This window comes from Stegastes partitus, unplaced genomic scaffold, assembly GCF_000690725.1.
Source record: "Stegastes partitus isolate 25-593 unplaced genomic scaffold, Stegastes_partitus-1.0.2 Scaffold1546, whole genome shotgun sequence".
Taxonomy (NCBI): Eukaryota; Metazoa; Chordata; class Actinopteri; family Pomacentridae; genus Stegastes; species Stegastes partitus.
The window spans coordinates 136,364-161,914 of NW_007579277.1; the positions used below are offsets into that span (position 1 = coordinate 136,364).

Below are 25,551 nucleotides of genomic sequence, written 5' to 3' on the forward strand. Positions count from 1 at the left end.
ACTTCCTCAAGTTTGTGATTGGTCCTTGCTTAGGTCGCCTGTCCATGACGACATTTCAATGCGACTGCAGCACCACGAGAGTCGCAAAAACACCGTACGGAGGGTCAGGATGCAGCGGGCTCAATGTCACGCAGTTTTACCAGCGAGCAGCCAGACAAGAGCCAGCTTTAAAGCACTGATGTCGTCGCATTTGGAAATATAAGACATTCTGCACTGAGGTATGTTTGTGTTTCTCTCGATTAAATCACTGTTTCACGTAAACCCTTTTATGACGTTAGCCGTTTGCTAGCCGGTGAGCTAACAACTTTGACGTTGTGCCTATCAACCCCGGTCACTGGACAGACGGTCTGCCAGGTTATTTTGTGCCTCTTTGGCAATCTGATGACCAAAGTCCGCGCACTTCTATTGCGATTTCTGCAGTGAAGGTTAAGTCAGTACATGCTAAGAATAAGAAGACATGTATCCCACCCCGGCTACCCACGTGCTAACGGAACGGGTTGTACTCATTTTAGTACACACGTGTTAAAGAGACTGTATTAGGGTTACTGCATAAAAAACCTGAACTTAACTTGATGTTTGAGATCGATGTAACAAAAAAAAAAAAAAATTGGCTTTTATGAGATAGATGATGTTTTTTGGGGGGAATTAATTTAAGTTTAAAAGGCATTCAAGAATTTTTAAGAATGTCAGTGAATGTCACTGAAATGTATGTAACTGTTTACAATTTGCGAATTTTTGTCCATTCTTGTCCTATTTTCTCCCATTTCCTTTAGGCAGTGACCTCTCAAAGACATCCCTAAATCCCCCTCCCCTGCCTTCTTTTTGAGCCATATGTCCACTGGTCCACCATGTCCACCCATATTTGTAGAGTGGTGGAGCAGATGCTGCGCTCTGCCTGCTGCCAGACGATCGCAAGTAGATCCTGTTTGCGCAAGGCACTGTTTACCCCTGTTAGTTCCTCTGGCCTCTGTGTTTATGGGGCTCCTGTGCTTCATAGAAGGGCCTACAGCCTAGACTCTCTCTCTCTGGGTCCTGGTCGGCCCTCGCTCGGTCCAAACTCCCAACAGCCCCGTGCAGAGAGGACGTCCCCCTCGTCCGCACTCACACACAGGAACCTGTCTGCTGTAGCTGTACAGGTAGGTGGCTGTCTTGTTTTGACTTCTCTTTATGTGTAGAAGTAATGGCATCCATAATTTGCAGATATGTGTTTCTGGATTTTTTTTGAAAATGAGGTGTAAATTAGCGATTCATTTTTACAAAGGTGTTTAGAGTGCCAAATGTTTTGTAGCATTTACAACCATTTCAAGTAAGCGTCTTTCTTCAGATCCTGGCAGGGCATTATGGGGGGCTTACAGGCTACTTGGAAGACTCTAAATCTCTAACTGCCTGGAGTCTGCTCTATTTTCAGCTTTCTTTTCGCCTGTATATTTAGATACCTTGCTGTATTCAGGGATTTTACTTGATTGTAAAGATGCACAGCAGATACACTCGGATCTGCTCTGACCTCTTTCCCCAACCAACTGCAATTAGCCAATACTGTCCATTGTTGCAAATCTTCTTTTTTTTGGCTACTTGAACCACTTGAAGTGTGCAAATAAAATGCAGACATCAATCGTAATTTCTACCTTTTCCAATACACTAGAGCATTTCAATACTGAAGCAGATCAACAGGGGTTCTTCTCAACATATAACAAGCTTTTTCACTTGTGATGCTGTTGGTTGTTTATTACATTGTGTGCGTTTGTGTCTGTTTACAGGGACAGTGTCGACCTCTGTGCCGGTATGACTTCCTGGACCTCGGGGAGGTGGAGGAGAATGTACGCCGTGCTCTGGCCTGTAAAAAAATTAGACACTTCATAGTGGACCCAGACCTGGCTGATTTAATAACACAGCATGTAGGACCTGATCTGCAGGATGGTAAAACCGTTATCTTCGAATGTAACCCAGGTGTGTATTTGTAACTGTGTTTGTTTCATTGAACTTTGCACAGACATTGACAAAATAAATAGTTGTTACTTTTGCCTGAAGGAGTGGTAATGGTAAAATATAAAATGTGCATGGGTGTAAATCATGCTTGTCAGTGAAATGGTAAATATTGATAGGCTGTGTGTGTCTATTTTAGGTCCTGGGGTGTTGACTAGGACACTGCTAAATGCTGGAGCTCAGAGAGTTGTGGCTCTTGAGGGTGACAAGGCCTTCCTACATGAGCTACAGGTAACACAAAGTTTTCTAACCACTAGTTTTTGTGTCCTTGCACAGAATTTACCAAATCCCCTGTTCTAATCTAGCAAATTAAGTTACATGCTATATGTTCCAATAACATTTTTACTTGGTGTAGGAGTTAGACAAATAAACAGTGTTTTCCTACTGTAGGACCTGGAACGTCGTCTTGATGGTCAGCTGGAAGTGCTTCATTGCGACTACTTTAAACTGGACCCCATTGGCAGTGGCAACGTGAAACCCCCAGCCATGTTCACAGACAAGTTGTTCACTGACCTGGGAATATCAGAAGCTAGTTGGACTGATGGTGAGAAAGAAAATTACAAACACACACATACATTTTACAGCAAGCCTGAGACACGTCTATGTTGCAAATTGCCTCTTATGCACATACATTCATCTAAAGAACTTTAGTTGAGCCTCTCTGCCTGCAAACGAGCCTAATCTCCTTCATACAATAAGTATTATCCTTGTGCTTAGCAATGCCATGAATCCTAACTTTGAACATATAAGCTTAAAATGTTGCAAAAGTGGAACTTTTTCAACTATTAACAGGCTTTAAATATTTAAATAAAAGTGTTTAGAACCAATGAAGGCAGAAAATCACATTGTGTAAGCGTAATGGTTTGGTATGTAGCTTTTACGCTAAAACACACTTTACTTAATAAATCCTGTACATTACATTGAGTAGTGTACCCGCCCTTTAAAGTGTGTGTTTGATAATGTTTTCATGTGTGCTTCTCTTCAGACGTCCCGGTGAAGGTGGTAGGAATCCTGCCTCAGCGTAATGAGCGCAGCTTGCTGCTGAAGATGGTTTACGCATTGTTTGAACGGCTGTCTGTCTACAGATATGGAAGAATAGAGCTGAACCTCTTCATGAGCGAGAAGGAATACCTGGTAAAACAACACGAGTGTTTAAACCTGTCAGTGCCAGTAAACCAGTTGATAACAGAGTAGGGCTGTACGAATAGTTTAGCAAAACTTCTACCTACTATTAAATCAAGAGAAGTAACTGAGATATTAATGTTTGAAATGCGTGCTCTGCTCATAGAGGATTCTACTTGTGGAAAACAACCCATGTAGATAAAATGATTTGGTTTTAGCTCAGGTTAATCTGACATTCAGACACCTTATGCCACTCTTTTGTTTGAGTAGTTTTCGATCACACACCTGTCTGAGCTGCTGCACTGCAGTGAGGAGATGAAAGGCTTCTCTGTGTGCAGAGATAGCTTCTACTGTAGCCTTCTAGTGAGGTATTTAGGGAATATTGATAAATTGCATTGTCTATGGATGAGCACCTTTTAAATTTTATTTGTATTTTTCCTTTAGGAGATACACTGAATTGAGGTGAAGAAAATTAGGTTTAAGTCTTATTTTGATGCAAATATGCGTACATTAGCAGGAATCTATCACAGCATTGAAGTTATAGCAGTAATTTCTTTGTTAAATGTGGAAGAGAAAACAATTATTTTGCCCCTGAAACAGTAAATAATCATTCTTGTAGTTTAATTGTAGCAGCTGGACTTGCTTGAGTTCCTTGAAAACGTGTCACCTCTCATCCAAGAGGCTTCATCAGTTCTGACTGACTAGTTGGGAGTTCCACATACTTATATCCTTAAGGAGCCAGTAACACTTGAGTGCACGTTTAAACTCAAGTCCAGTTGCTACGATTAAACTACCAGAACAACCATGACCTGGATGACTGAGAATCTTCACAGACAGTAAATAATCACGATAAATAACTGATTATCAGTTTGGCCATACTTGCACAGCCCTGTGATGGAGTAAAAGCTGGTGTGTGTTTGTTTTTATGAGCAGACCTCCTGATTCCACGTACGGTAGCTTTAAACCAACAAGAGAGATACTGTTGTACTGCTGCATCCGTCAGTGGAACAATAAGCTTTGGTTGCCTGCTCTGAACTGTAATATCATTGCTGACACCACCACCACTAGATAAAGCTGAGGGAGAGGAGTGTCCAGTCACTCATGCGTTGCTTATCTGCTTTTTTCTTTTATCCTTGTGTGAAATATTTAACAATGTTATTTCTCCATCAGAAATTGGTGTCGCGTCCTGGTGAAATGATGCACTACAGAGCTTTCAGTGTCCTCTGGCAAATGGCCTGTGATATTGAACTACTGCACAAGGTACAGTATGACGGAGGGAGGTCAAAACACTTTGGTGTCCACATAGACTGTATAAAAGATGGACGTAGCAACCGGCCCTGAAAAATGAAGCCAACCCGGAAGTGTCAAAAACCTACGTCCGCTAGTCCTGGCTCCAAAAAGCCCTGGCTCCCATAGACTTGAATTGGAAAAGAAGTGATCACAGATCACTAAATACCACATTCCTACAGCTCAGAATTTTTTTAAAATTAGTTTTCATGGTCAAGTCCAGAGATCAGGTGGCCAATCTGAAAATAAATCAATACTGAATTTTAAAAAAAATCATCAACATTTTGCGGGGCAAGGGGCGTGACTGGCTTGATTGACAGTCGGCAGCGACCATACAGATAAAGCGAGCAGAAGGCGGTAAATGTGGGCGGGCAGAGAGGGCCCGCCTCTCAATCCGTCTGATCAATCGCTGCTCCTATGGCTCCGCTCCCCGCCAACGATTTTTGCATCACTGGCTCCAAAAATCCAAGATGTCAACCAGGAAGTAGCAAAACCCTGGCTTCATTTTCTCAGTGCAGAAACCAACGGGTGACGTCACGGTAGCTACATCCATCTTTTATACAGTCTATGGGTGTCCGTGCAGATGTACTGGCTTTTGTGATATCTCCTGAAAATGACTGACTTGGATTGTGCCTCTAAAAGTTCCACATTTTGAGTCTTTTGCATTCAACCTTCTCATCTCTGTCTGTGCAGGAACCCTGGGAGTCGTTTGTGGTGTCTTCAAGACAGAATGTGCCCAGCTACAAAAGCAGTGTAAGGAGGAGAGCAGGCTCAGTAACAACAGTATTCACTTTAATGGTGTTGCCTAATTAATATAACGTCTCTTCTTCTCCTCCCCTCAGCTTCCCAATGAACACCTGTGCCTGGTGCGCCTGCGTCCACGAGCCAGTCTGTTCTCTGCAGGCCTCTCTCCGTCTAATGCTTCAACTCTGCTGATGATGGTTAAACAGTGTTTGGCAAAGAGGAAGGTCAAGCTTATCGACAGGCTCAAGTAAGAAATGCACACAAACAAAGCTACTGAGAGGCCAATGCACTGCACATGTTGGATCATTTGTTATTTTTATGCCCTGACCTTCGACCCGACATCAGACTCCTGTTTTAGTGTTTTTGCTGTTCTTATTGTCCTTCTTAATGATTTTCTTATTCTTTTATTTTATTTTGCGCTTTAGATGTTTCAAAATTGTTTTAGATTTTGTGTTCAGCACTTTGTTTCTAATTTTGTCGTGTTCAAGTGCTTTATAAATAAAGTTAAGTATCAAACAACTGCTCTTAAGACTTCCAGACACACCGAGGCCATTCATGTTGTCGTCATAATACAGGCTAATCCAGTTGACAGATCTTCTGAGCTTCTTTTTTTTTTCTTCTTCTTGCTTATTGTGCCTCTTGTGTGTGTCGTTTTCTAGTCTCTGGTCTCCAGATAGCGGGAGTAAGCTGTTATCAGAGATGGGCTTGCCAGAGGACATACTGACAGGCCACGTATACCCAGAGGAGTATCTTCGACTGTTTCAGCTGATGGACAAAAGCCAGGAGTTCACACAAAGCTGGCTTTATGAAGAGATCTTGGAGAACACGCAGAGAGAGGGTTGGGGCTAAAATATACACCAACAGGTCATAACAACAGACTCAGCCACTTGAAATACAGAAGGTACATACAAAGCTATGTATAATACACTGAAGATGTAATATATTTAAAATGTGTTATGTAATGGAACAGAGATAGAAACATAAACAAACAGTTAATTATTAATGGTTTTGTTACTGAATTAATTTAAACATTTGCAACAAACTGTACTCTGGGGCAGACTGTCTCTGTTGTTCTGAGCTGGAATTCCCAAAAGCTGAGATTTGAAACAGAAGCTCAGTTTGGTTATTTTGGGCTCTTATGTATGACACTTCTTGTGAACTGACTGCCAGTGTGAGAAAACATGTTTTCTGGAATTAAAGGCTTTGTTTGGACAAAGGTGTTAATCCCATTAAAGAATAAATCCCAGTATGAACACAGCAGCGTATTGCCTGAGGAGGCTGAAAAAAAAGCTTCATGGATGCACCAGGTCATGCAAAAGAGGTTATGATTTGGAGATGTGCATGGGTTGCACTTAAACAACTTGCACAACTGCGGTTTTGGGATTCCAGTATTTTGTGGTGGCAGTTTGACAGAGCATACACCCTGCATTCTGTATGTCGTGTAGCTTTTCAGTCTTCAGCAGCGCAGGAGGAAGTTTTTCACTGTATAGCATCAAGTCTTGTATATTTTTCTATATCCATTTGAGTGCATAAGCTAGTGTAAGTGAAATGTCAGGTTTTATGGAATATGTAAGCTACATTTCTAAACTCATAATTAAATCAGAATTTCCACATAGATTCATAGATTAATTCCAGCCCTGCTGCAGTGTGAGCTTGCACCATCAGTGTTCTTATTATGAGGCGTATGGGTGTTTTAGCCAGACTAAATCTATTATTTCACTTGCCTGGTTGCCTTGATTGACAACCTGGTCATTTTAGGTTGTTATTTGAGGATGTTTTTTTTTTTTTTTTTAAAGCATTGCCTTTTTTTGAAATGCTTCCCAAAGTCAAATGAAAGCATCTGGTTTCATGTAATATATGTGAGGCAATAACACAAATGTATGAAGATATAAAGAATGAAATAAATTATTTTACAGTAAATTTGTTTTGGTAGATTTGATTTTGAAGTATGGATTTAATAACTCGTGGAGTGTGGGTTTCTAGAAACTTCTTTAAGTTGTGCCTCAAACAACTATTCTAAGGTGAAAACAGTTCTAATAAAGGAGGTTGGATTTAATTATTTGCAGTGTTAAAAAGCTTCCTTGGATGATAAATATGTCACAGTCCAAGTTGAAATTCAGGCGGATTTTAAATCTATCTAGGCGAGATAAAAATTTTGATTTGGTTTAGGCAAGATTGAAATTTTTATTTGGTTGACGGGAGATTTTAAATCTGCCTAGGCCAGATTTAAATTTTCATTTGGTCAAGACACATTTTGATTTCGCCTAGACCAAATTAAAATCATTCATATATAGTTTTCGTACCAGTCTTGTATGACTGTTAAACACGACAGAAGATGTATCACACCTCTTAAGGTGAAGTTCACACACATGGCGAAGTGTGGAGAATATAGATTGAAAATTTTCCCAGGCAGGATTACAATCTCATTATGATATAAATGGGATTATAATCTGGTCTAGACTAAATCAAAATTTTACTTCCTCCTAAACCAAATCTAATTTTTTATCTCGTCTAGGCAGATTTAAAAACTGCCTGGATTTTTAATTTGGACTGAGACAAATACATAAAAAAATAAATAAAGAAAGAAAATAAAATAAAAATATATCAACGTACCGACTGTGGTGAGACACAAGATGGCGGCAGCGCGCCTCTCCCACCGTCAGCTCCCCCAGCAGCAGCAGCACAGCTCCGGCCTGATGACAGCGGCAGCAACGACCCCTGGCTGTCTGCTGGTAGCTTACAGTCCTTACAACAACATCTCCAGCAAGGTGTCTGATGCTCCAGTTTCTACTGTTCAGCCTCCGTTTTTAGCCGTAAGTACCGTTTAACTGGTTTGTGTCGCAGCAGACACAAAGGACAGGAAGACGTTAGAGCTGGCGCACATCTGTGATGCTAATCAAAGCATACATTTAAAAAGGTTTTCACGGCGCCGCGGCCAGATGTGAACACTGTAGAGTGTTAGCTTAGGTTAGCTAAATAGCAACGTACACTAAACTAATTTGTCACTTTGGTGGTTTAGTGTCGATATTCAGCTGGTTTAACACGAACCATTAGCTGTTAGCTTATCTCGGGCGTTTGGTAGCAATTAGGTGAACCAGTACAAAGCCGTCAAAAAGCGTAACGCTACCAATTAACAATGTGTGTTTCAACGATTGTAACCGAGCTAGTTTACAGTTAACGAGGGCTAGCTGGTTATCCAACACAGCTAACGTTACTAACTAGCAGTCACTAGCCAGGTAACCTTTACAGAAAGCAATGTCAGTATGGGGAAGTGACAGCCTCTGTGTGCTGTCACTGCTGTGTGTTTTTCTGACAATGTCTTATGACTTATTAGCCAAATGTAAGTGGACATAACGTTCAGTAAAACTTTTCCATTGGGACTAGGTTCGGTTCTGGTAGTTTGTTGCACCACACTGTGTAGCTAGAGCTAAAGAGACCTGCTAGCCTACACTGGAGACTGGTCAACACCAATGCCCCACCTTTATGAATGATGGGAGCATTTACGGTAAACATTTTACGTCTCATTTGCGAGCTTGTTAGATATTTTTTTAAAGCTCATTTTTACTATGTTTACATGTAAACACAAGCTGGCAGACTGCCTGTCCCACAGTACAGTCTGCATGTGTCAGCTCACTGGCTGTGTGTCTGTCTGTAGCTCTGCTCTGTCTCACTGTCTTTGCAGTGGCCTCTCACAGCACAGGGTCCGTTTTCTTTTTCCACCTCACTGTTTGTCTGTTTTGGCTGAATTCCCTTCAACCGGTTGTCCATTCTTCTGTCTTTCATTATTCATGGTCCCCTGTGGAGTAGGGCTCAGACTAAATGAGGAGAGGACGGATGGTTGTGTGGACAGATGGCTTAGTGGGAGAGAGACATTAAGAGATACTGTAGATTTAGAAAAACAACATGTACAAAGCAATAGAAACGCCTTAGACAGGTGTTATAACACCTGTGTCAACTGTAACTCAGGGGTTTTGTTGCGTAAGCTGTAGTGTCACAGTTGTTTGTCATGGTCTGGGACTGTTTATCTTCCAGGGGGATGTGCAGAGCTTTGAGTAATTACTAGACCGTAAAGAATAGTCTCTCATCCAATACAAAGTGCTGTTTAAATCTTAGCGTGACAAGAAGGATTTTCAAAATATTAGTATTATTGCGGAGGGAAAACAGACTTCCTATTCAGAAGGTGTTGTCTCTTGTGAAAATATATCTAGAGAAGGTGGTCTCAGCTGTCTGTAGGTTGTCATCTGTCTTTGGCGAGAGCGAGTGATCGTCGTTGTTGATTTGTTTATGGACTCGTCTCTATGGAGTATTTCTCTGGACACTTATATGTTAACATATCTTTTTTACACAAATGTCTGTAATAAATTCAGTAAGACTATAGACACATAGAGACAAAATGATGCTTTGTGTATGTTTCTGCTGTTTACATTTTCTCTTTAAATGTCTGGCCTGTCAGGGCAGTACAGGGTTACTGGAAGAGCAATTAGCTTAGTGCTGCAGGAAACCAGGGCAGCCTTACTCCTCTGAGATGGCCTTTTATTAGCCTGGATTTGTGTTTGTGGAGGTTTTGGATTTTATCATCTGATAAAATCAAAATACTACCAAATGAAATAAGAGATGATTTGTGTGGTCAGTGGCTGCTATATTATGACTGGTCATGCAAATTACAATAAATAACTGGGAGCAAAGACAGTGCAATGCTTTGTGGGAAACCATTGGTTTAATACGATAATAATTGATTTATTTAGCTATGATAAAATATCTGCTCTGTGAAAATGCTGTCAGTCCCCAGTTTGATTTCCCAGCCAGCTAGACTTTTTCTTCAAGTGGTCATTCCTCTAGCTTCTCCCACATTCTCTGTCTGTCTCTCCTACACCTATCAGATAAAGACTAAGTGTCTGTGTCTCCACTGGATAGTCTAGGTTAAGCCCAGAGAAGGAACTTGCAGGTAGAATCAATGCCAAACGGAAAAGTTAAGACACTGGTTGCTTTGTGCAAGCTTTTTTTTTTTGCATCTGTCTCATTTACAGGATGCAGTTATTTGTATTCTTAACATGACAAACAACCTGACAGCGACATAACAGGGGTTTTTGCGTCTGTCCTTGTGTTGCTGAGTCAATAGTGAACATAAGTATGGCATAAAAAGCCTGCTCTTGCACAGTATTGATTTACACTGTACACTGCTTTTCCAGTTTGTACACCAGTACATTCTTGTTCAGAGCAGCCTTCCAATAAATCCTTTGTTTGGGAAGCTCATAATATTTCGTCAGTGAAGTGTTTTGTAAGGCAATTTGTAGCGCTATTGCTGATTTGGATTTTGTTGTACTCTGGTTTCCAATATTTTGTTACCCTTATATATGTAAATGAGGCGGAAAACATGTCATTTACTGCATCTCAGTCTGTAAAATGTGACCTTTTTCGTTTCTACTCCAGGGTCACGCTGTAAATTCTAACAGCAACTTCACCTCCCATGTCATAAATCCTGAGCTAACTTGTAAATATCTTTGTGTCACACTCTGTCTCTTACTTTCTTTGCCTGTGCTTAATGTCTCAGTTGTTGTTTTGCAGAAACAATCTTTCTTGATTGTTATTTTTTTAAACTAGTCAGCAGGTTGTGAAATTTCAAACTTTACTATTTTTAACTTGCCATTTAAGCTCTTCTGTGGTATTATATTATCATTATGAGGCTTGTATCTCAACAGTTTATTTCCAAAATCCTCATAATGTCGTACAATCAGCATGTAAATTAATACACTTGTGGGTACTCAGGTACTCCTTTGCAGCACAAGGTGGTGGTTGGAGTGTTGCGCCCTATGCACTCAGAAGCTTTAAAAAAAAGAATCTCTTTATGCCCAAGGGTTGGTTTGACAGCTTGGGAATGATGCTAAACTAGTTTTGTGTTCCTCCCTTTCGCACTCTCACTGTTGAGAGTAGAGTTTAACGATGCCAGTGTTTCTCATACTTCGTGTCATTCATGTCTACCTGTTCTCTGTCTCTTATCTCTGCAGGTTTGAAGAAGGGCTGGTCTAACAGGCGGCGCTGACCCTCGAGCTGAAAGGTCAACCGTTGTTAAGGTGGAGCCCAATGGATCATGGCGGTGAATGTTTACATTTCCTTGAATTATGTTACAAAGTTACCACAATAAAAAAAATACAATTTTGATGTGTTTTGCAGTGAAAATAGAAGCAGCTGATAATGAGGACGGGAGTGTTGGGTGTTGTGTTTTTTTATGCTGTGGTTGCTGTTGTCTCAAGTTGCAATGATGGTCTGATGTGTAGAGTCAAGGTCATCTGAAGGACCTTCATACTGAAGAAGAAATCATTGTTCCTTGGATTTCTTACTCCATTGCTCTAGTTGTGATTGCAACTGATCATTTATTTTGTCTTTCATCTTCAGGTCAGTTTGAGAGGGAGGACAGTGTAATGTCACAGGTTCGTGGAGGCGGGGTTGACCTCTGTGATAACCTTCCCAGTCCCGATGCTCTCACTGCCCAAACTCGAAACCTCAACGAGACGAACACGCTCACACAGACTCAAAGTCTCCCTCCTTCACAAAATGAGGAGGGAAGAAGGTGTGGCCTCATCCAAAGAAGCCCTCTCAACAACAATGGGAAGGAAGAGGAGGAGGAGGAACAGGGAAAGGAGGGTGAGGAGGAAGACATTGATGCAGTGATGGAGGAAGAATCGGAGGAATCAAGTTGTCTAGTTCGCTGCCAGTCTCCAGACACTCCCATGACTGATTCCTCATATTCAGAAACTGGTAGGGGACACAAGGACTTGCACACATTTAAAAAAAATAAATAAAATGTAATTCAGTTTGTACATGCAGGATGATACTCTATCACACCTACTACTGTTTTGATTCTGTGCTGTACTTGATTGTTTTTTTTTAGCCATGTGGGGCAGTAGAACACCACAGCAACACATCCATAGTGTGCATACTTCACATTCAGCTGAGCATATAGATTTGATATGTCAGATGTCTTGGCAGAGTTGTGTACTCACACAGACACAGAGCAGCATGACCATTCATTTGGAGTCTTATATGTGTCCACATGGGAGTGTCCTTCTTTTATTTCACTTGAGAAAGATTAGAGGTGGGAAAACCAAAACAGTGAACCTAAAGACCTGTGGATGAGTGGAGCTTAAAATAATACAGGAGGATGAAATGTACACTCTTAAACTTGTGATACAAACAACAGCCAACAGTGCATCCTTTAATTTGTTGACATTCTCCTGTTTGGGAGCCACTGTAAAAAAAATGACAGCTTGTTGACATTCATTAGAAAAAAACCTCAAAACATCATTCCTGAAGGCCAACACTCTGCTCAGGGTCTGTCTCACTCACTGCTGTAATGCCTCCTGTATCTTTTAAGTGGTCAGCATATTGGATTGAGGTCAGAGTGGCGGGGGGGAATGATGTCATTCTGATCATGTGACTGAAAGACGGAATCAAGAGAAGGAAACAGGACAATCAAATGGAGGGCAACTGCATATAGAGTGAAAGGGAGAGGAGGAAGCTGAGGAAAACATTGAAAGGAAGTCAAAAAGACTGGAAAGCAAAGAGAAAAAAAAGTACAATTTAAGTCAGACGTCTGGAGACATAAAAAAGTGAGAGATGCCCAAAGGGTCTAACACGACCCAGACTAGGTAATGTGTCACACTGTTGGTGCCAAAACAAAATAAAAACCAGTTTAGAGCTCACAAGTTCATTTCTACTTTTTCAGACACTCATGTGCAGATGTGAAACACTTGCGCACAAACAGCTGCTGTTGTAGGAGCTACTGTAAAAATGGCAGCAAATACCATTTTCATATTTGCATTTGTATGTTTGTAGGTCTGTGCCTGAGGGCCTGGAGGCATTTAGCATTAACCCGAACATAACTGACAAAACTTGTTTCATCATGCACTGAAGAAATAAGCTTGGAGAAATAATATTTAGCTGTCATGTATGTACGTATATGTGTCTGTGTCTCTTGACACAGTCACATTGTCAGGACTTGCCAGTCTCACGAGTGAAAATCATACAATTTTAGGGTAAAGATTAGTGTCAGGTTAGGATTAGATAAGGGTGAAGCATTGTGTAAGTAGTGGTAATGGTTAGGGTTAAGGTAGGGCTTCTGGAAATGAATGTCCTCTGAAATAACGGAAACACAACTGTCAGTGTGTGATTATTTACTCACAATGAATTTGCTCCTTACGAGAAAAAAAAAAGTTGATTCGGTTTAACTATACATCGGCATGTTCAAGGTGCCATAATCATACTTTGTTTTTCTGCTCATCTCTCTTTCCTGCGTATCTCTTTCTGTTTGCTAATGTCTTTCTTTCCCTCCATAGGCAGTCTGTTGGAGACCCCATATCCTTTCAGCCCTGGGACAAGTCCAGAGCCCACTTCCCCCGTCATTCCAGTGCTCAGTCCAGAGACTACGTATCCCATCAGTTCAGTGATATTGAGCCAGAGTGATGTTAAAGTGGACTCTCAAATCTCCAACACTGGATCAGGTGCCTCCACCACAGGGTCCATTACCTGCACACAGGGACCTTCCTTCACCACGGGGCCTATGGATTCTACTTTACAGACTTTAACCTCAGGCACATGGCCTACCAGCCCAGCTGGGCCTACATGTATCACAGAAGCTACTGACAGAATAGCAAAAAATACAAACTCCACTACAGAACAACTTACCTCATCCACAGAGCTCGTCTTCAGCGGTGGGCCCACATGTACCAGAGGGTCTGCCACTTCATATGCAGAGACATTTACATTAACTGCAGCAACAGAGACCCTTACATTCACCACAGGGCCTACAACTACCGGGACAGAACCCACTTCCACCACTGGATCTGTATCTTTAAATCGGGAACACGTTACCTCCCCTCCAGTGACCACTTGTTTCTCAGTCTCCACCTGTGCCACAGGGCCTATTCCAAGCCAAGCTCTGCTAGAGTCTCTTGAGCAGTTGGCACAAAAAGGAGATGACGCCCGTCTTCCACATTACCTTCACCAGGTAACCTGTCTGTTGTATGTCTGCCCCTTTGCTAAATACTAAGACCAGGCTATCGCTACTGTTTCTGTCCCTTTTTTTAAACAGACGCTCTTCTCTTTAATGGTTTCTTGAAGGGTTTTCTTGCTGCGTTGCTGTCTTCCTTGTCTCTTTAGCTCTTGCTCTCACACTAGTTATTAAATCTTGGTTATCCACGCAAACTCATAATCAGAATGGCACTTCGTACCCTCGGGCGTGGGTGTCTTCAGTGTCTGTGCACACAAACAAAAATACAGGCATGCACACAAGTACACACAAACACTACACGCACACGACATAGAAACAGACACCCCCAGTGTGTCTGTGCGTGTTTCTCTCTGACACAAACCTGCATGAAAGAACATGTATGTTTTGGGGTGTGTGAACGTTTCTGTCAGTTTGATTTATAAATCCCTCAACCAGGCACACCTGACCTGCGCTTACTTCAGGCAAACAGGTGTGTGTGTGAGTGAAGAAGAGAGAGAGATCAAAACTGCGAGCATCAGGATCAATTTCTAACACATCACATTTTCCTGCAAACATTATGCTTAAATACTGGGGCTAATGATAGCATAGTTACAGTGTGTTGTGGTTGCTCTATAGTGTGTGGAAAAAAAAGAGTATTTGCTTTCAATGTTGATGGTTAACAGTTATCTGATCACTGCCAGTAACTGATTCATGGTTATTAGAGAGTTTTTCTACTGTTTCTGAACAGTGAGCTTGAAAGAAAAATGTTGTTGTCCCTTTTTTAGACGTTCATGTTGCTGTTGTGTTTACAGCAGCATGTGACAATTATTGTCTTGCTCAGCTGATTAGTTGTTTGGTCTATAAAATGTTGATCATTGTTTTCCAAGGCCAGTGATGACGTGTTGTTTTGTCCCAAACCCAATGTGTTCAGTTTATCGTCATAGAGGAGGAGAAAAAAAACAGAAACCAAATTTAGTGAGCTGTAATCACAGAATTTGTATTGTTTTTATTATTCAATTCAACTATTTGATTGTCTAAATAGATAATGATTAATTTAGTAGTTGATAACCAATAAATTATTCATTGTAGCTCTGATGTAAATGACTGAAATGAAGCAGAGAAGAGGAAGAGAAAGAGTGTTTTTATTGAAAAACCAAAATTGAATCTCACATTTACTGGGTCCTTTTGGACTCTTATTAAAGGCTTCCCTTACCTGGGGGTCAGTTGTTACTAAAATAATACAGAAGTAAAAAACTGGGATTAATTGTGAGATCTTGTATTTTTAGAGAAATTTAAATTTTATGACCAGAGAAGGACAATGTGGTGTTTTTTTGATCGCAAAGTAGAAAACTATTAAAAATCACAAAACCAGGAAAGGCTACATTTATACATTTTTAGGGTCCGAGGACCCCTACTTGTTTTTCTTATTAATTGATAGTGATATTGATATTATAATTTGGGAAAACTAAATAGAGAAACAAAATGAAATCAGGCTGTATTTCTGGTGTATGTGATAGCTTCTTTTTTCTGTGGTGTAACTGATTATTAATCAAAGTTTGATTTCTTTCTTTTTTTTTTTGCTAAAACCTCCTCCAGACTTGTTCCCTAAACCCCGTCTGTGCAGTTACCTAGAAAGGCCATTGAGTTGTCGCCACCCCTCACTTCATTAGAAATGCGAGAACCTTTTGTGCCCTCCTTTTTTCCTCCTCCTCCTCCTTCTCTCTCGTTCTCTCTCTCTCACACACACACTTCTCTTGTTCTGTGATCAGCTGAACAACATGAAAGCGACACTTGCTGAAAAGAGGTAGAGTGTCTACCACGGTCTCTCCTTTTTCCTTCTTTTCACTCACTCTCATTTTCACCGTGTCTGTCCTAAATGCAATTGACTTAACAGCTTACCTGCTGCGTTATGTCTCAGAGATCAGACTGTTCTTTTTTTTTCTCTCTGTCATGGTAAATGATTATATGAGTTAATGCAGCAGTACAGTTACTCAGTCTCAGCTCTGTGTCGTGCTATGTTCCATACTGGTGAACTTTAGACTTCTGTACTTGTTCTTTACTTTTTGACAGATCTTGTGTCATGTTGATAAACCGCTCTACCTAAAGATTAGTTTCAGTCTGGTTTTACACCCTTATTTAGCCAATTTCCTTAATAGCTGTGGTGACAATAGATGAGATAAAAGCGCACATGCACTTCATTAAAACATGTAATGTGTCGTTCTCTTTCTGCAGATTGCTGAGGCCTTTGTCCTTCATGAAGACTGTATCCTTTTGAGCCCTTTGGTGTGTTTGTGTGCGTCTTTGTGGTGGGTAAAAGCATTTATTTTAATTTGTGTAAGGAGTTTCATACACTTATCTCCTGTCTTCATGGTGCATTAAAATTACAGCTGTTCATTTAATGCCTCACTTTGGAGTTTTGCAGAGTTTTTAAACAGAGAGCAGATAGAGGGGAATTAGTGAAAAGAGAAGAGAATAAGAGAAAATACTAAACAGGAAGGGAAAAGTAAGCAAAGAACAGACAGAATGGATAAGCAGAACATGAAGAAGGGTGAGTACAGAGTGTGAAACGGAGAGAACAACGCTGTAGTCTATGCGATGACTTTTACAGAATGCCCAGAGGCTCACAAGGTAGAGAGACAGACAGTCAGATTGGCACTCAGATTAAAACTCCAACCTGCTCTGATGACATGACAGGAAGTAGCACTACAGGGTGTTGCCAAAATAAGAAACTTGTCAAATGGGGGGAAAAAATTACAGCATTTACAGCTAACTTATGAGTAAATTAAAAATAGTAATAATAAGCAAAAGTCGATGAGGTCCTTCAATGGATTGATTTAAAGTATATTTCTTATTGAATCCTCTAATTTGTATTTATTTTGTATACCACCATGACATTTTTTAATGATTTGAAGATCACATTTAGGGAAATACAATAACGCTAACCAGCTCAACTTTTTATTTGTTGACTAATCAAAATGTTCTTTGTACCACTATGGTTAGTTTTGGATCATTGCAGAGACCATCAGTCTCTGTTTTCAAATAGAAATGTAGATTCTGTTTGTCACATATACGTAGACATTGTTAATATTCTCCAGACACAGTCACAGTTAGAAACACTCATACAAATGCACTCAAACACTTATGCTCAATGAAGATAAGGCATAAAACAGAGTAGGAGGAAGAGACGGTGGTGCGTGAAAGAGAAGAAGAAAGACAGGAGAGTTAGCTTGAGAATCAGAGATTTAATCAGAGGATAGAGACGGTGGGAGGGAAGAAATGACAGAGTCAAAGAGGAGGGGAGGCTAGCTTAGCTACGTCATGCATGTATAGAGGGTTAGTTTGAGAGAGAGAGAAAGCATTGAGCCATTTCAAAGAAGGATTGTGTTTTGGCTGCTCATATCCATAAACATGAGACTGCATCCTGGAGCGCTTTTCCCCTCCTCTGTCTCTTTTGGCCTTTACTCTCCTCTGCTCGCTCTGTCCTTCTTTGTCCCTTATTTTATATTTTCCTTCCTCTACCGCTGTCAGCTATAATGGTTTGTGAGCAGAAAACCAAGAAAATTTCAGAGGCGATACGGTTTCTAATGCAAACAGTGTTTTGTTTTTGTGTATTTATTTATGCATTTCTTAACCCACTGGTGTTCAGACCAGAGAGCATTATGGTGCGTCCAACTAGAGCGACTCTATCACCAGAGAGTACTGGACAACCTGAATGCACTTCAAGAGCAGTGGGGTAATGCAGAGCATGTTTTATTGTTGACTGTGTAACAAAATGCTTTAATATTTGTAACACACAGATGATAAACATTTGCAGTATTTCTTCTTGTTGCAATATTAAGCCACAGGGAATAAACTGTGATAACATAATGTATATAATCATTCAGATGGACACACAAAGGCTTAGAGGTTGTTATTTCTCTGAAATTACCTTCATCAAGTGCCCACATGCACTACTGTCAAGCATAAAACGACTCCACAGTCGGACTTCAGCCTCTGAGACGAGACACAGAGGCTGCAGCCACACTGGTCATCCACTGAAACGCAGTAAAATATATTTAATGTTGTTTCTGTGATCATATCATGCAAATGGCTTCACTTAGCATTTAGGATTATGGATTGCATTTGGAGGAGCTCAGCTCTTAGAGGCTTTCTCACAAGTAGAACCGTGCTCCTCTCTAACTGGATGTCTTTGTCTTCCCATCGTAGAAGGTCAGTGTAGAAGGTCGTCTTCTCACCTGGCAACCCAACATCTGGACGCTCTTAAACACATCTGCCAGACGCACAGTCGGTCAGTTTGCATGTGTGTGTTTGTGTTGCGTGTGAACTCTTTGCATGTACTTTTTTCCTTTGTATCTAATGTCAACTAAACTGGTCGATATTGTGAAAGCTGCTGAAAAATAGTATGTTTTAAGACACTCTCATAACATGGAGAGAAACTTGTGCAAAATCAAAATTATCCGTCATTGTCTTGTGTGTGTGCGTGTGTGTGTGTATTGTTTTGTTTGGTAAAGAGTGTGTGAAATATGCTGTGTTGTGGGGTGTGCTCATTCAAGGCTCACTAATTAGTCAAGTGAAGCCCATCTTGGCATTTTTTAATATTTAATAGGAAGTCCTAAGTGTATTATACCTGCCAGACACACAGCTTTTTGTATCATACACACCTGGACATTCTCTAAACTCCAAGTGAGATGATATGTGTGTGTGTGTGTGTGTGTGTGTATGACAGTGAGCATGTATATCTGGGTGTGTTTATGATGAACACTGCACTGATAGTTTAAACATATGGCTCTTGGCTGCTTCTGCTGCTGCACTTTCAGACATTTGAGACATCACACTCCTAGGGTTTCACTTTGCTTAACTCGTGCGCACACACACACACACACACACACACACACACACACACAGCGTCACTCACGGTCTCGCTCACACACTACTTGTAATAGCCAGGGAAATGTGTTCAGGCTAATATTAGATTGGGAGAGTAGAGAAGGGTCAAACATCTTTTGCGTCTTCATTTACTAAAACCAAGAACCGACCTTCAGTGCTCTCACCTTCTCACTCTGTCTGTCTGTTTTTCTTTCCTGTGTTTGTAGACCAAGGAGTGGAGATGCTGAGGTAAGACATTTGTCACTTTTGGTGTGTGTCTATGACCGAGACATATGTACATATATATAAGAAAAAGGAGAAGGACTGTGTTAATGTTGTTAATCACTGATATCATGCTTATGAGTTACATGTAAAACATCAAATTTGGATTTTGCTGTTGCACACTAAATTGTCATTCTTCATGTTCTCCTGCAATGTTTAACTTGCACATTATTAAACCATATTGCACATGTGATTGGGGTTGTATAACACTACAGATATTTGTTTGTTTGTGTGTACAGTGTGAATCTCTGGACTCTTTGAGACCTACATTTGAAGAAAGTGGTGCACTGCCCTCATGCACCACAGGTGAGTGTAAACTAGTAGGTCTTGATGCAATCTGTGTGCCATTTGTCATATTTCAACGAAGACATGCAGAACCACTGGTGTTCAGCTAAATGCTGCTATTTCAGTCAGATTTTAATCGTTGGACGGTGATCTGTTGTTTTGATAAGACAGTAGGACAAAGGTTACGACAGATTCTTGGTGGTTGCATTCCATACTGGACGTGTATGTTTCAAAAGGTGCAGGCTTCTGCTCAGCTGATCAGACCAGAGGTGGAAGGTGTGAAATACATCCCCTCAGTAGTTTTTGGTGTATTATACTATAAAAGAGAGCGATAGGTTAAAGTGATGAAGTAGGTTTACTTGCAAAACTGTACCCATGCCCACACACCTAGTAATGTGATGTGCTGCAAGGATAAGGACTTTATCAGATCACGAAAACCTGTTTAAATGAACCTGCTGCACACTGCTGGTGCTCTCCAGGCCTAATGTAAGGGTCAATGCAATCAGCAGTCTCAATAAAAGACAGAATAAAGAGGTTTTGTCAACAAACTAGCACTGTAACTGCTGTTACATGTTTCTGTATATTTATGAAGGTCAACATTTACTTTAAATGTTTACTTGACACGTTTGAATGTCTTTTTTTTTTTGCAGTAGTGGACTCACTTCTATGGTTTGCTCTTTGTATTGGCACACTTCAGAAGTTTGTGATACAATGTTGAAGATAAGAGCAATTTCAAAATATATTTCTATGCAGGAGGGTGGTGTTTTTTCTGGTTGGTACTTGATATGTTAACAAACTAACACTGAACGTACTCACGTTTCAGTCATGGAAATCAAATTTATCTCTTATTTTTCTGTGTTCCTTTGTCCAGCCCATCAGGTTGAAGGAGGGATGGAGCAGAGAGCCGAAGACTCCTCTTGTCCAGTCATACCCTCCATTAATTTGCCTGATAGGATCAGTTCCCCTGAGATCTCAGTAAAGGACAGGGAAGACCCAGACAGTTTCCACGGATCCCAGCTGACTGACAAGCAAGGCAATGACAGAGAGGGAGGAGAGGCAGAAGGGGGGGTGGGATACACCATTTCAGCCCTAGAAAATGGACTACACCCCTCTACAGCTGGAGGAATGGATCAGTCCAACCCTGCAGAGCAGCAGGGAGAAGATTTAGGTCCAGCACAGGAAAAGGAGGCAAAAAAGGAAGAGGAGGAAACGGACGTAGAGGAGGCAGTGGAGGCTTTGGAGATGGAAGATGAGGAAGAGGAAGAAGAGGAGGAGGAGAAGATGAAAGAAAGAGGCTCTCCTTTTGCTCAGAAAGCTGTCCCAGTGGAGACTTTGGTTAGTGGGGCAGAGTTTGAGACACCACCGCTGCACCAGGATGCTTTGGCTCAGGAGAAGCTACATGAGGACACCCAGGTATCGTATATCATATTTTTGGACGACATAAGATGCTCTAAATTTAGCTTTGAAGATATTTTACCAAATATATTTAAGGAACAATTCTAAGACAATATACAACATAGTCACCGTCTGTCAACATTGTCTTTGAGTTCTGAGTTTCATTTATTTTCTAAAATCACTTGCCTTGTTTCACTAATTAAAGGACCAGTATCTTCATTTGTTTTCTTCTGTTGATGACATATACATTGCTCACATAGCTTATGGAGGACAAGTTCTTTTCATCCTGGGAACAATCACAAACAATAACAACAACAAATTTAGCAGCTTTTACTGACTTGCGTAAGCTTTAAAGGCTTCAGTCAGAACTGTGCTCCAGCAGTCCAGTGCAGAGCAGAGGAACAAAACAGATTACTGTTTCCATAACAGCGTATTGATAAGCAAGTTATGACTCTATTCCATTATCACTGCAGGAGAGCACTAAATCCTGCCTTCACCAGGAGACACACCTTCCTCAAGAGGCTCATATGAAGCAGCAGGAAGAGCGCGTGGCGGAGAAGGAGGAGGACGAGGAGGAGGAGGAGGAGGAAGAGGAGGAAGAAGAAGAGGAGGAGGAGGAGGAGGAGGAGGAGTATGAAGTAAGCCAAGCTGACATCATTAGAGAAGCTCCTTCGTTGGACGACATGGCGAAGCTCATCACTGTAGAGGAGGTGTGTATGTTTTTAATTTGTTGGGTATTTATCAACGTTTGTACGAACGCTGGTCAGGGTGTGTGTTTGTGTGTGTTTGTAAATTCAGTCTTTCTATCAGAGTCTAACATATACTCAAAAAAAAAAAAAAAAAGCCATACATGAAAACTCTAAATGTGTTTAAAATTTTAAATTATAGCCTACAATTGACAGCTTGATGACCATTTTAAAGGTTCTGTCTGTATCTGCCCATCTAGGCCCTCTGTATTGGAGAGCAAGTTGCTGTGTTGAAGCAGCCCTAATGGCATTACCTAACCATTACTGTGATACCCACTATGGATTTTGTTTTGTGGATATAAAAGCCAGTTTGACATTTAACTCTTCTGTAATGAGACAATACAGGATGCAGAGCTTGTCTGGGCGAGGCAGCGTAGGCACTGGTAGCTGTGGTAGCAAGAATTAGGAGGTAATTTTGTTTTTGTTTTGGGTCTGTGTAACGACTCTTCAATGTGCAGAACTTATGAATAAGTCTTAAAGGGAGTTTTCATTTGTTTGCTGTTTTTTTTTATTTGTTTGAAGACATTGTTGTGTCGTTCTCTCGTTTACATAAATCATTTATTTAAGGAATACAAACTGAGACCATATTGTATCTGTAGTGCTTATAAGTAAATATGTAAGTTAATAATTATCTCTGACAAGTCATTTGTGCTTCAGGTCAACATAGTAAGTGGTGTGACTGTAAGTCTCACCCTGTTGAATGACTTCATTATTAGTGCAGGGTGCAACGATAAGCAAAAGCATTGCTGGATGTGTCTACCACCACTTGGACAAAGTTCATTTGCCACCGTAATCAGTATTTCATGCACTTTTGTGTAGCACCTGCAATCGTTCAAGATATAATTTTCCTAAGTTTTGTCATAGAGGAGCAGTGCTTGGCACTGCATAACAGTTCATATGTTGGGTAGAACTTTAATAGAGAGGTACAAAGTTTAGTCCTGCTGATTGTGGTGTGCTGCCTCCTGGTGGACGTGAATATTGAAGTGCAGCTCTAAGACAATTTGTTTCTACAAAATGTTGTCAAAGTAATGGAGATTATCAAGTCAGATTGGATTTGATGCCCTGACGACACATTTGTTTTATGAAAAACTGTTGCATGCTCCAGATTGTAAAAACTTAGTAACAAAATGTATGAACTGCCTTAAAACTCCTGTCTGCTCAGTCTTCATATGAGAAGTCTTGACCAACGATTTACATGAAGAGGTCTAAGCAGAGTTCTGGGAAAAGGCAGTGTCTTAGGTTTTCTGCTAAGATGCGGTACAGATTGATAGGCATTGATGTATTACTTAAAATTATAAAACAAAATTGAACCACATCTTCCCATCACTGCTGCCTCAGTGTTAGAAGTGTTGTTGATCGTTTTTGGTTTTGCCCGACATTGTGCAACTTTTAGAACTGCAGTTTTCAAATGGCTCTCAGACTTTGAGCACAACTTGGTGACCTTTGGATGCTCTGAAGTGGCTTAAGTTGGATGTACAAATTGGTCTGCACCCAGGAATGGTGGTCGCGAACTTAATCATCTGACCTGAAAACCCACCACCCAGCTTTGAACATTTGCATTAAGGACTCGTTATCTATTATACAAATGGAAAGACACTATAAAGAGTCCATGCAAATCTATGTCTAAGTCTATACAAATATGGGGGCCTTTCCTGACACAGTATCACATTGCCTTCATACACAAGGTCTGTCTGTCTGTCTGATGGCGTAAACAGAAATAATGTTAATGCAGATGTCTGAGTCTGTGCTATCTAACATTTCTTTCTTTTTCTTTTTTTCCAGCTCTCTCCAGCCTCTGGCCTGGTGTCCATACTGAAGAAGCGAAGCGTTTCTGTGGACAAAGAGAGCGTGTCTGCCAGTTCAGAACCCCGACCTGAGAAAACCACTGCCAAAAGGCGCGTCCGTTTCAAAGTTCCTGATGACAGTTATGACCAAGGTATGTTTATAAGTTTGTTGCCAACAGTTGGAGATTTGCATCTTCCCATAAACTTGTAAAACTGGAAGAGCACTGCCTTTACAAATCCACTCTGACATTGTTCAGAATGATTGATAAATCCTTGCAACGTCCTCAGCACATATTAATCTGCTCTTTATTTCTCTTGCTCTGTAGATGTTGGCGGTGGGGACTCGTGCCTGCTTCTCTTCCTGCTTTGTCTGGTTACTGTAGTGATCAGTGTGGGTGGCACTGCCCTTTACTGTGCTTTGGGTGATGCCCAGTCCTCAGTCTGTCAGGACTTTTCCAGAAATGCAGACTTCTACATCGGCCAGATACAGCGTGGGATAGCTCAGATCCAACACTGGTTTGGCCCTGGGTCATAGCAGAGAGCAGTTTGTCAACAGTGTGGAGCCACTCGTCTTCGTGTTCATCACTGTAGGTTTCTGCTACTTCCTGGAGCAATGTTTTCTAAAGGTAATGATGCCAGGAGTGAAGGACAGTTGGCATTTGAAAGCCTGGCCTACTGCATTTTTAATGCTCTTTGATACAATTCCAGGGTTCACTCAAAGTCATAGGTCTGATGTCTCTTTACAACACTAGTTTGTTCAGGTAAAGCAGCTCAGAGACAGAAAGACTGTAAAATGGAGCTGTCTCCATTTTCTGTAGCAGAAGAGGAAGAACTGACTTGCGCCGCTCTTGAGCCGGACCAGATTTAATAAGTTATAAATTCTCTGCTAGGTTTAGAAATTCCTAATGTGACCAAAGTGTCACATTGAGCAAGTTATGGCTGTGATCTACGCTTCACAGGTCAATCAACCATGACTGGATACTAACTCACTGACCCACACTGGCCTCCAAGAATACACTCCCTCTGTTAGGTGAAAGAACTCAGTAATAACCACTGCAGCACGTGGAAAAAAAGAAAAATATACATATAATGTATAGTTTGTTAACTAGGGAGCACACAGATGCTCTGTCCATACACTGCACAAATGGGAAGAGGCCCAAAGAGTATTTTACAAACTGCTGCAACCGCTGGTGTTGCTTTTATTGTTACCTTTTTTAAATAACTAAAGAAATTTTAAAATGATCAAACCATTCTGTGGTCTTGGAATGAAATCATAATGTCTTAATCATGTCTTAAACTTTATAATGAATGTTTGGAGTTTAGTGGTGAAGTATAGGGCATCTGTGTATTGCCAGAAAACATTGAAAGGGTTATTTTGTTATTTATAGTAATAGAGCTGCCAGTAGCAAACAGTCACATCAAATATGTTCTGTGGGGGAAAAATAACATGAATTCAATCGCTTATAACAACCGTGATCTTTACTTATGCATTGCATTTGTAATGAGCAGTTGCTAAAAAAGCTCTTTGTCAGCTTTACAGCAATTCTCTGTATGTGCCTTTCCCTCTGCACATGTTTGACATGAGTGTCCTGTTGCTGCTCTCTTCTGTGTAACTACCAACAATAGGTCTACAGTGGGCTGACATGGCTGCAGCTAGAGACTAAACGTCAAAACTATCCGTTTATGGGTTTAAATGAGCTAAATCTAGCTTTGTGTAGCATATGCAACATGTACAGGAACACAGTGCACCTCTGTATATATATTGTCAAAGGAATGTTTTAACATGTTGCACATAAGACTGGTACAGTTTTTTTAAGATATTGCAATATTTCTACAGGCATTACTCTGTTGGTCCTAAACACAGGCTTGACATCAGAAACAAAATATCCATATTAAGCAAATGTTTGCATAGACCACTGAAGCGGGTGTAAGTATGGAATATTTCATGAATGAGAAATTTACAAATAATGTTGAAAACAACAGCTACTCAGTGTACGTAATCAGTGCCGGCCTTGATGTTGATGGGATCATTTGAAGCACTATCTGCCTGTGTGTGTGTCTGTGTGTCTGT

The 25,551-nt window shown here is 40.8% G+C and overlaps 2 protein-coding genes across 2 annotated transcripts; both read left to right on the top strand.

Annotated features, from left to right (window-relative positions):
* The first annotated feature begins 58 nt into the window (after positions 1 to 58).
* tfb2m (transcription factor B2, mitochondrial) lies at positions 59 to 7,056 on the top strand. Its single transcript, XM_008300475.1, has 10 exons — positions 59 to 218; positions 774 to 1,136; positions 1,758 to 1,947; positions 2,123 to 2,214; positions 2,374 to 2,527; positions 2,969 to 3,117; positions 4,276 to 4,365; positions 5,086 to 5,145; positions 5,235 to 5,383; positions 5,796 to 7,056. The coding sequence occupies exons 2-10, from the start codon at positions 849 to 851 to the stop codon at positions 5,983 to 5,985; spliced, it is 1,362 nt and encodes a 453-aa protein (XP_008298697.1). The 5' UTR covers positions 59 to 218; positions 774 to 848; the 3' UTR covers positions 5,986 to 7,056.
* A 780-nt stretch (positions 7,057 to 7,836) lies between these two features.
* On the top strand, positions 7,837 to 24,304 carry LOC103371225 (consortin-like). The gene is made up of 13 exons (XM_008300476.1): positions 7,837 to 7,949; positions 11,142 to 11,230; positions 11,530 to 11,892; positions 13,470 to 14,140; positions 16,355 to 16,385; positions 17,769 to 17,855; positions 18,329 to 18,410; positions 19,216 to 19,237; positions 19,510 to 19,576; positions 20,427 to 20,968; positions 21,424 to 21,660; positions 23,479 to 23,632; positions 23,807 to 24,304. Exons 2-13 carry the CDS (start codon positions 11,218 to 11,220, stop codon positions 24,013 to 24,015), a joined length of 2,478 nt encoding a protein of 825 aa, XP_008298698.1. The 5' UTR covers positions 7,837 to 7,949; positions 11,142 to 11,217; the 3' UTR covers positions 24,016 to 24,304.
* Positions 24,305 to 25,551: the final 1,247 nt, after the last annotated feature.